The sequence below is a fragment of the Adiantum capillus-veneris genome, chromosome 8 (genome assembly GCF_014529385.1).
Source record: "Adiantum capillus-veneris isolate H3 chromosome 8, ASM1452938v2, whole genome shotgun sequence".
NCBI lineage: Eukaryota > Viridiplantae > Streptophyta > Polypodiopsida > Polypodiales > Pteridaceae > Adiantum > Adiantum capillus-veneris.
The window spans coordinates 94,512,878-94,524,423 of NC_140938.1; the positions used below are offsets into that span (position 1 = coordinate 94,512,878).

The window sequence follows — 11,546 nt, forward strand, 5'->3', positions numbered from 1 at the left end:
TTGGACTTTCTTTCAGCAGGTACAAAACTTGACGAGAAACGAACGCTTACGGGCTCGAGCTCCGTCCTTAATGCAGGAGTCATCCTTGTCCTCGCAAGGAGAATGGAGAAGACACGCAGAAATGCCCATGCCTAGAAAAGCATGCTCCTGAACCCTTCGGGTAGGAGAGTGCACAGATTCCTCTTCAAGCAACAAAACCTAGCCTCCATCGTCAGCAGAAGCTTCACCTCCTCCGTTGAACATGCACCCACAGGTTGCGATGGCGGGAATGAGCTCTTGGGTCATTCAAACACTACCAGAATCCCCTTCGATGACTACCTGCATCAGTTCCATCTTTCGCACGCTTCCTTGGATTCTTCAGCCTTTGCATTACTCCTTCAGCATTGTGCAGATGAACGCAAGTTGCTTCTTGGAATGTTCATACATAGCCTTATTGTTGAATGTGGCGTCCACCATATCACTTATGTTGCAAATTTCCTTCTGCAAATGTACAGCCGGTGTGAGGCTCTTTCTGAATCGCTTACCTTGTTCATTGCAATGTATTACAGGAATGGATTCTCGTGGAACCTCATTATCAGGGCATTGGCACGGGCCAAGCAGAGCAAGGAAGCTGTTCGTTCCTTTCATAGAATGCAGGAAGAAGCAATATTGCCGAGTAAGATCACATATGTGAGTGCTCTTGACGCATGTGCAAATGAGGTAAAGATAACTCTAGCTCACCAAATGCACACAAGGATCGAGAGTGTTGACCTTGGAGCAGAGACTGTCGTATGGGATACGGCTCTTCTTAACATGTATGGAAAATGCAACAGTTTGAAGTACGTCAGGATAGTTTTTGACAAAATGCAAGAGAAGAATGTAGTCTCGTGGACCACTATCATTAGTGTCTGTGAGCAGTTGGGGCGAGGAAGAGTAGCACGGGGTTGTTTTCAACAGATGCAGCAAGAGGGGATATTACCGAACAAGCACACTTTTGTAAGCGTTCTTGCTTCATGTGCTGGTGATGCTGCTCTTGCTATTGGAAGTCAAGTGCATGCGTGCCTGCATATCAGTGGTTTAGACAGAGGCTCGGTAACTGGTTCTGCACTTATTATCATGTATGGCAAGTGCGACAGCCTTGCAGATGCAGAAATGGTATTCGACCAGTTGATCACACGCAACATTGTTGCTTGGACTGCAATGATCGAAACCTACGCTCAAAATGGGCACGGAAGACAGGCCTTTTCTCTATACTATCAAATGCAGCATGAAGGAATTGTTCCTAACAAATCGACTTACATCGGTATTCTTGGGGCTTGTGTTGGACCAGATATGCTTGATGCAGGCAAGAACCTGCATGATTGCATACGAAAGCGCGGTTTCGAGCTCGATGCCTTTGTTGGGACTTCCCTCATTAACATGTATGCAAAGTGCAGGAACTTGAAAGCTGCTGAAGCTTTGTTTGTGCGACAACCGAAATGGGATGTTGTTTTCTGGAATTCCATGATTGGAGCCTATGCTTCTCTTGGAATGGTAGACTTAGCGATTGAGACTTTCGACCTTATGCAGATGGCAAGCGTCAACCCAAATAAAGTCACGTTTTTGAACCTTCTTGTTGCCTTTTCAAGCCAGGCCACCATGTTACGTGAAGGGCGTAAATTGCATAGCTGCATTATTGAGTCGGATTTGCAGTCAGATTCTGCGCTTGCGAGTACTCTTATTAATTTGTATGGAAAATGTGCTAGTCTGGATGATGCACTAGAAGTGTTTGACAAGCTGGCAGACCGAAATGTTTGTTCTTGGAGCTCGATGATAAACGCGTATGCCACACACGGGTTTGGCAAGAAGGCACTACGTATTTTTGCCAAAATGCAGGAAGAAGGAATACCACCCAATAAAATCACACTAATGATTGTTCTTGTGGCATGCAGTCAGGCGGGACTACTTGATGAAGCGTATGACTTTTTTGTTTCCATAGCCCCAGATTGCAAGCTGGCACCCATCTTACAGCATTATGTATGCATGGTGGGTATTTTGGGGAAAGCGGGACGCTTGGATGATATAGAGACTCTCATTAAACACATGCCGTTCCAGCCAGGATCGGTTCCATTTACAACTTTTATGGCCGCTTGTCATAGCCGTATTAGCGTAGAACAAGGAGCAAAGTTTGCAAGTCCCTTTCTGGAACTGGATAGAATCGGCTGGGTTCCATACCTCCTATTAGCATACCTTTACACCACAGCTGGTCAAAATCTTGATGTGGCGAAACTCTCCATGAAACTTAAAGAGAAGTTGCTGGAGAAGGAGGCTCAAAGCAGTAAGGAAAGTGTTATCTGATATCTTCATTATTCATACCCAACAAGCAAAAGCGTCAAACAGGTTACATCACCCCAATGCTGGAAAGCCCCAAAGAAGAATGAACAAAGTGGTCCTCTTGTGCTCTGTGCAGAGCAAGGATATCTCTTAAAGGACAGGCAATTTTCATTCATTCGTCAAAATGACCAGTGATGTTTGTATGTTATTGTCAGTCAAACATATCTATTAGATACAGAAGTACATGATTTTTTCTGGCCAAGGTACTTTTTGGATTGCAGCAGGCTTTTTCAGAGAAATTGGGACATCTAGGTTCACTTTGCTTGTTCAGATTGCCAAGGCACTTGTGTTTGAGCATGAAAATGGTCGTTTCCTTCAATAGGTCCCATGGGTCTTGAGCTCAAGACTTTGTACTCTAGGGAAAAATAGTTTCAACACATGCAGATGCCTTGATTGTGTTAGGAAAAAGCTGTTACCATTTGGGCACCTTGGTTGTATTTGAAAGCATATTCCAGAATTAATGGAACTTTCACCAACTCGAACAAAAGGATGAACTTGCAAACATATAGACATGCCAACAGCAAGAATCTTGTGACCTTTGTTAAGGCAACCTTCATGCTAGATGTCAGAGCCACAGCCAAAAGATATTAACGAGGAGTAACAAATATGCAGTTATCCTCCCTTCAGAAGGATCAAGGAGAGGATGGGATTGTACAGAGGAGCTAAGACATGAATGGAAGACCTAGACAACCTCCAAGGAACCCAAATAGACCCTTGGCCCAAGGTCCACATTGAGGGAAGCTCAACAAGATAACAATTGGTCAAAAACCATGGTGAACCTTGACACTTCCTAAAGTGGAAAGTTTCTAAGAAAAAGTCTAAAAGTCCGCACTGATAGAATCTCAACAAGATAACAATCGGTCGAAAACCATGGTGGACCTTGACACTTCCTTAGCAAAAAGTTTCTAAGAAAAAGTCTAAAAGTATGGAAGCTCAACAAGATATTAATTTGTCAAAAACCATGGTGGACCTTGACACTGAAGCGGAAAGATTCTAAGAAAAAGTTCAAATGTCCACTCCGATGGAACTCTAACAAGATACAATTGGTCAAAAACCATGGTGATCCTTGACATTTCTTTAAGTGGAACGTTTCTAAGCAAAAGTCTAAAACTCCATACTGATGGAAGCTCAACAAGATGGAAGCAAAAGTCTAAAAGTCCACACCACTGGAAGCTCAACAAGATAACAATTGGTCGTAAACCTCGACACTTCTTGAGTAGAAAGCTTCTAGGCTGGTACAATTTTTCCAAAAGGGGGGAACAATCCAAAGAAAAGGATCATGATTTTATCTACAATGTTACTCAATGTAGATGTTTTGTAAAGATATACACTTTGATATCTCACAAGCTCACACAAATTCTCTTTTATTTTTGAATTACAAGTGTCTTAAAAAAGTCTCAGTTTATTTTATCTTGTACTCACTTAAGAGTACAAGAGTTTACAGATACAAATTATCTTTTATTTTTGATGGTTTTATGATAGTTTCGGTTGTACTTCAAAGATTTTTTGTAGTAATTTTACAAGTCATATGTCTACAAAGCTTTTACTCGATACCTATGCCTAAATTACAGTCCCCATACAATTTTTCTGATAAGCAAACATGGGTGTTGCAATTCATCTGAATTGGTTTTTTTCATCACTAACCATGGAGCAAGATGTTACCATTGTATGTTGTTGGTTTTTCAAAGGCGCGTACTCATGGTATGTTTAGAGCTTGTGGAGTAATTCGAAGTCACATAAGTAGGCACACACATGGTTACATCACAAGAAGATTTAGAAATATTCTCATGTAGGGAAACAGAGTCTTTTTTTCAGTGCTTTTCATACCATGCATAACATCATGAGCTTCTACTCGAAAGGCACCACATACCTAGATAGGTACGATTGGGGGCAGGGGACCGCCTGCCCGGTGCATCACAAGAAGATTTAGAAATATTCTCATGTAGGAAAACGGAGTCTTTTTTCAGTGTTTTTCATACCATGCATAACATCATGAGCTTCTGCTCGAGAGGCACCCCATACCTAGCTAGGTACAATTGGGGGCAGGGGACCGCCGCCCCCCCCCCCCGGCCCGGCGGTCCCCTGCCCACAATCGTACCTAGCTAGGTATGCGGTGCCTCCCTCACAGAAGCTCATGATGTTGAGGTAAGTCACAATGTGGGAATTATTGTGAGAATTTGTCCAAAACTTATTGTGCATAGATATATGCAAGCATACACATCATAATGCAGTAGACACACACACATTCGTTAAGTAAGATCTCGATGCACGGATCTTCATAAGTATGCTTTCAAATGCATACAGGTTTAATTGTAACCAAACACAATGTCGATGAACACTAATCAGGTAATAATTACAAAATAAGTTATTCGAGTATGTAACACAAACAAAATCAATTTGTGAGTACATTAAATGAAAACGCTTTTTGAAAAAGAAGGTATTTTTAAAGCACCAAGTAATGCTCAAATAAATTTGTGTGGAAAAGATTATGGTTTTTTTTCGAACCAAATACAAACGAAATGCTATTATAATTTTGGCAAAATATGTCCTATTATATAATTAAAAAAAGGGGATAAGTTGGATTAATAGAGTACATAAGTGGGGATCAAAACTGATTTTGGGATGATACATAACATATAAAACAACACCATAGTCATTATATGAAATTAAAACATTATAAGTATAATGGTTTTTTGAATAAAAGCTTAAAAATCCTCCTGTGAGGTATTTTTGGTGTATGTTTTTTTTTGAAAATTTAATAGAGGTTCAGAGGAAATGATGCCACATCTTGGCAAAATATGGACTAATCTAAATTGGGAACGAGGGAATAAGTGGATTGACAGAAGAACATAAGGGGAATTTAAATGATTCCATAGTAATAGATAAAGCATAGACAACTACATAGTCAATAATCCTACTAAACCCTTATAAGTATAATAGTGTTTGAGTAGGAACCTCAATATGGGTAAAAGTTCCTTGTGAAAAAGTGGGTGAAATGTTACAAGGACTTTTTTCACATTTCAATCATAGCTTGGAAATGCCTTAATGGGCAGAGGTAGAGGAAATATTTGGGCAAAAAAGAAGTAGGATCAAAATCCATTAGAAATAAAAGATAAAGATGCTCTCTAGTATTTAGATGGGTAACCACTTATGTTATGTTAGTAGGTTTATCGGTAGACGGCCCGAATGAGTGTTAATCAAGACCCACATAAGTTGCAGATAATTCGGGACAAACTTAATGCGACACGTAATAACCAGCTTAGACATAAGCCAATAGCAACTCGAGATCCCATTACCAAACCCTATAAGCCTATCAGAATTTTTAAAGATAGTCTTAGGCTTTACCTACATAGGCGGGCAAAAGAGAACATAATATATTACAAAATGGAGGGGTAAGAGGGGTTTTCTGGGATGTGACATTATGTCGTTACATAATTAGTTAATTGACATTTTGTTAATGGTTGGTTGGTAGGTAAAGGTCCCCACTTTTATCTAGCATGAGTCTTCGCTTATCCTCCTCATCCGAGCTTCTTATGTAATTAATATATTTGTATTGATGTACAACCAATATCTCTTGCAATAATTGACTGGCATTGCATAAGAAAATTATTTTTTCTTGTGCACAACGAATATTAAATTATATAGTCTTCAACAATGTCTAAGGGTCTCAATATATGATTCAAATTGATGGGATTTTCAAGTTTAAACACACACACACACACACACACACAAACACAGTCATTTTACTCAGTTGTGATTGCTTCATCCAGCTCGGGATCCAGCTACAATCTTTTGGCGGCCATTCCATGATTTCTTTAAGGAACACACACTCTTGTGTCATTTTACTTGTGCTAGTAGGTGCTTCAAATTGCTAACACATGAAACTGCTCACCTTAGCACCTACATGTGCTCATAAACCTTATCCTAATTATTTGATATCTATTTCACGAATAGTACCTTATAGTGATGGATTTACTAACTTTGGTGTTGTAGCTGAACTCAATGAACACTTGCTTGTCTTTGTGGGACATCCACTGAATGAAACTTTCTAATGAAAGCCTAGCTATCTTGAAGTTTGGGAACTTGGAAGATTAGTATTCTCTCACTGCCCCTTCAAAATTGATACTTTTTGGTGAGTTTTTCCCCTTATAATTTAATGGATGGATAATTGGAATCTAGGATGGCCTTTATTACCCCATATGATTTCACTACTCCGCAAGCATAAGGGTGGGGGGTACCTCTACCCATCACTAAGTTCTATCTTGAGTGGGATTAACCCCTTTGATAGCTTTTGACTCTCTTTAATCTTGCATCAATGTGGTGGGATCCTTACCTACTTCAAGGAATGGACGTTGTGTGGCAATGAAGTAGCATTGATTACTTCTCTACCTTCCTCTCCCCAAAGCCATGTGCGGACTCTTCCCCTTCTAGATTTTTATCCCGCCTTGCACATGTCACTATTCTCCCCCTTCTGCTGACATGGTATTGAAGACTCTCTACCTAGGCTGAAAATCGCTCGCACCTTGCCATTGAATGTATGTGTAATGGAAATGGACTATGAACTTTGAGAGTAGCAGAATTAGGGAATTAGATAAAGCACTTTTTTAAGGATACTTTGTGAGCATAGTGGGTGAACTTAATTGATGGTAGCAACATAAACATGGTACCTAGTTAACTTGGCATGAACAATACTTTGGCAAGAGAGAGAGTTTAGAGAACGTGACAACAGTTGAGGATCGAATTCATACAGAGCCGGTCCCCCCTCCAATAGGCATTTGTATTATAGTTTCTCCCATGAAGAGAGACTTGGTACAATACAATATTTGTGTTCCTTGTGACCTAGGTGATGCAATGAAGATGGAAAGTTTCATGCATCACAAGCATAACATAAACTTTGTAGAAAGCATTAACTATCCCAAGCCTCATTCCCAAGGCCTCAAACACCTTCGAAGGTGGAGAGAGCTAGCAGGGAATGAGGGTAGGGAAGAGGAAGAAGAAACATTCCATAGGAGAAAGAAATAGTTCCTCATTTATCATCACTCTTCTTGCTAGCATACATAATAGCATAGTAATAAAGATGGAGAAGATGGCAAGCTTAAGCATTGAAGCAAGGCTCTTGGTTGGATTTGCATTCCATAGCCAAGAGTGTTGGTGTAGGCACTCAACTTCTCACAAGCATGGAGAAGGAGGTGGATTTCCTCTACTTTCACCAAGTGAGAATGCTTGAAAAATGAGTGTGTGAGAGGTTAGATATAAATTAAGTTCATTTACTAATTAATTGAGATAAGCACTAATTACCTCTCTTAATCACTAGAGTTTTTGCTCTCTTAGTGATTTCTGTGAAGTATTTCTCTAGCACAAGAGATTTTTGGCCAAGACTTTGAGTTTGAGTGAAATTGTGAAGCCTAGGAGATCTATTTATAGGTCTTTGGTAAGCAAGGCTCAATTTAGCAACCACAGGCAATCCCTCATCTCTAGGAAGCGCCCTTTGCTACTATTTTAGCCTATAGCAGGTTCATAATGTCACCTCCTAACACCTACCCAACTTGGTTGGTCAATTTTGCCATTTTAGGTTTTTCTTTTTTCTTTTTTGTAAATATCTGGTAATCATTTGTTAGGCCATGTGACTAAATATCTTCTAGGCAAGGTGCTTTAATAATTATCAAAGTCTTCAATTGTCTTTGTAAATTAAAGTAACTGTGAAAATTTCTAGAGGGAATAGCAGGGTCAATTTTTACCCGAATTCAGTTCTAGAAATTTCTAGCTATAGTATTGTCGTGTTTAAGATTCCAAGAATGCCAATCTTGGCTACTTTTGAGATAGTGGTTTACTAGTTTGTATGTCTAGTGCTCTCAAATAAAGCTTAGGGTTCATTTTCTCATTTTTAGAAAGGTGGAAACCTTACAGATATCAAATGAGACAAGCAAAAAATCAAAAAAACAATTTCAAGAAACCAATGCCAAGATAAGATGTCAAAACTTAGTATCTCATGCTTGTGGGAGCAGATGATTGTGTCTGAGATAAAATCACCAAAAAATTATTGAAATTGACAACTTTTTGAGCAAATTTAAAGGAACAAAGAAAAAAAAAAAAACAAAGGACACCGCCAAAACATCAACCAACATGTCCAAAACGGAACACAAAAGTGAATACCAAAAGTTAAAACGAACACTGAAAAGTTTGATACACCCTCTCACTACAAAAAGTACACCATTTAGGACCGAAGTATTGTGATTGAACAATCAATGTGAGAGCCAAAAGAATCGGGAACATCATACGATGGGCTTGAGAGCGCAAAGAGAATTGAGCTTGTTGAACCAGGGGAAGAAACAAGTCCGGCTTACATAGCCACGGATCTCACCAAAGAGGAGGAGCAGCTTTTGATAGCTACTCTCAAGCAATATAGAGATGTGTTTGCTTGGTTGTAAAAGGATCTAAAGGGAGTGGACCCAAGTATACGTCAACATACGACCCCCCTTAAGAGAGATGCTAAGCCGCATAGACAACATCTCTATGCATACAATGAAATATTTGCAAAGAAAATCAAAGAAGAGATAAACAAACTTAAGGAGGCGAAGCTTATCTACAAGAGAGAGCACACGGAGTAGGTGTCTCCAATTGTGGTGGTGCCCAAAAACAATGGTAAATTGCGAGTGTGCATACATCTAAAATAGGGAAATGTTGTCACGGTCAGAGATAACTATCCCTTACCTATCAAAGATCATGTCATTTAGAGAGTCATGGGCAAAGAAGCTTACAACTTTCTTGATAGATTTTTGGGCTACAACCAGTTCGCCATAAAGCCAGTGAGTCAACACAAAATGGCCTTTGGAACAAAATGGGATATATTTTCTTATTGAGTGATGCCATTTGGCTTAACCAATGCATTTGTCACATTCCAGTGGCTCATGAGTCACGCATTCAAGGAGTATCTAAGACAATTCTTAAAGATTTATATGGATGACTTGTGTATGCATTTCCTACAATGAGATGAACATGCCGAACACCTGAAAAAGATCTTTGAGAAGTGCAGAACTTATCACAAATGTTGCCTAAATCCTGAAAAATATGTCTTCATGATCAGACAAGGTAAGATTTTGGGATATATTATGTTCCAAAAATGGAATTTCTATAAGTCTTGAAAAGTTATAGGTGATTGTTGCTCTTCCAAGACTCGTCAAAGTTAGAGAGGAACAAGTCTTTATGGGCCATTTTAGCTATTATCGAAGGTTTATTTACATGTATACAGTTGATGTGAAACCTCTCTATGCTCTCATCACAAAATTTGAGTGGAATGAAGCATGTGAGAAACGTTTCAATAGAGACTAATTTTTCCTCCAATTTTGAAATCTCCTTGATTGGAATAAGATCTTTCATGCTCATGTAGATGTGTCGGCTTACACAATTGGATGCACCTTAACACAACCTAGAGAGAACGATATGGATTTTCCAATCTGCTACTCCAATAGACAACTCAATAGCACATAGCAAAATTACACGACCACAAAAAGTGAAGGTTTGGGGATGATCTATATAGTCAAAAAGCTTAAACATTACCTTCTTGCAAACAAATTCTTATTTTTTGTGTGGATCACCAAGTGCTATTGTACTTAGTAAACAGACCAGGCAACACTTTTCGTATAGTTTGTTGGTTCATTATATTGCTAGAGTTTGATTTCAACGTAGTGGTCAAGAAAGGGACTACTCATCAAACGGCTGATACATGGGAAAGCACTTATGAGAGTTAGACATTATCTTCTTGCAAACAAATTCTAATTTTTTGTGTGGATCACAAGGTGCTATTACATGACCACAAAAAGAGAAGGTTTGGGGATGATCTATTCAGTCAAAAAGCTTAGACATTACCTTCTTGCAAACAATTTTTTTTAATTTTTTTTTGTGGATCACCAGGTGCTATTGTACTTAGTAAACAGACCATGCAACACTTTTTGTATAGTTAGTTGGTTCATTATATTGCTAGAGTTTGATTTCACCATAGTGATCAAAAAAGGGACTACTCAACAAAGGGCGGACCATTTCTCACGACTGATACATGGGAAAGCACTTATGAGAGTTGATGATGACTTGCCACATTCTTATCTTTCTAACATACAGATGGCACCAAGGTGGAGCAAACATGTGATACCATTGCTCACCGCTTGTTCTCTGTAGATTGAAAGGTAACCATCAATTATTGAGCAATCACGCTCACTAGTGCTAATATCCAGACGTCTATATAAATAAGGAAAGGGATGGAAAACTTAGGGTATGTATAGATCCAACTGAGAAATAATTTTACTTGAGACAAGCTCACGCACAAACAACAGGGTTTCACAACACAAAAACGTAGACATACCAGAGACTAATGAGACTTAAGGTTTATTGGCCTCATATGCAAAAAAGCATCCATGACAATGTTAGTTCATGTGACATTTGCGTCATCCAAAAGCCAATCAAGCGTGCTATATTTTTCAGGATAACATAAGTACCCAAGTGGGGGAATACATTGTGGATTATCTAGAATAGGGAGTCTTGCCAACAAACATGAGCAGATCCAGACTATGCTCAATCTAGAGAGAAGGGAAAACTATGTCATCCTTGAAAATAACCTTTATTGGAGAGGGATAGACAACAACTTGTTGGAATTAGGGTTGCAGGAAAACGCACACATCTTGCAGAAGATGAAGGAAGCTCAAGGCACACAACAGAGAGTGTATTACTTAGTGTGCAATGAAAAGATAAGATAGCCCTAGAGTGATGGACGTATATACAATGCACGGGGGGAAAAACCTCCTTAGTGAGGGATAACAATTCCCTGATGATCCTAAGTGTGTTCACACACACCACTACCACATGTATATGGTAACAAACCCCCCCTGAGAGTGTGAACGAGAGCTGGCACATATAGTATAGGAAAGAGACATGCCTTGAGGATAGGATCATTCCATAAAGGGGAGTAAACCCAATGCTTTGCAGAAAGCTTCACACTTTTCATGAGACAATGCTTTGTGTGAAGATCTGCAAGGCTTTTCTATGTTGGCACATAAGCCAAGGTGATCTCTCCTACTGAGAAACTCTCCCTGACATAGTGGTATACACCTCAATGTGCTTTGTGCAAGCATGAAAAATTGGGTTCCTTGCAACTGCCAATGTGCTCCGACTGTTAGTGTAGATAGTGTTGGCAGTGTCATGTC

At 39.4% G+C, this 11,546-nt stretch overlaps 1 protein-coding gene across 1 annotated transcript; it reads left to right on the forward strand.

The window, feature by feature from the left end:
- On the forward strand, positions 1-3,701 carry LOC147452576 (pentatricopeptide repeat-containing protein At5g27110-like). The gene has a single exon (XM_086518211.1). It carries the CDS (start codon positions 142-144, stop codon positions 2,314-2,316), a length of 2,175 nt encoding a protein of 724 aa, XP_086374337.1. The 5' UTR covers positions 1-141; the 3' UTR covers positions 2,317-3,701.
- The last annotated feature ends 7,845 nt before the right edge of the window (positions 3,702-11,546 follow it).

Excerpts from the sequence above, each read along its gene's own strand:
- LOC147452576 (XM_086518211.1), top strand. The coding sequence starts at position 142 with ATGCTCCTGAACCCTTCGGGTAGGAGAGTGCACAGATTCCTCTTCAAG.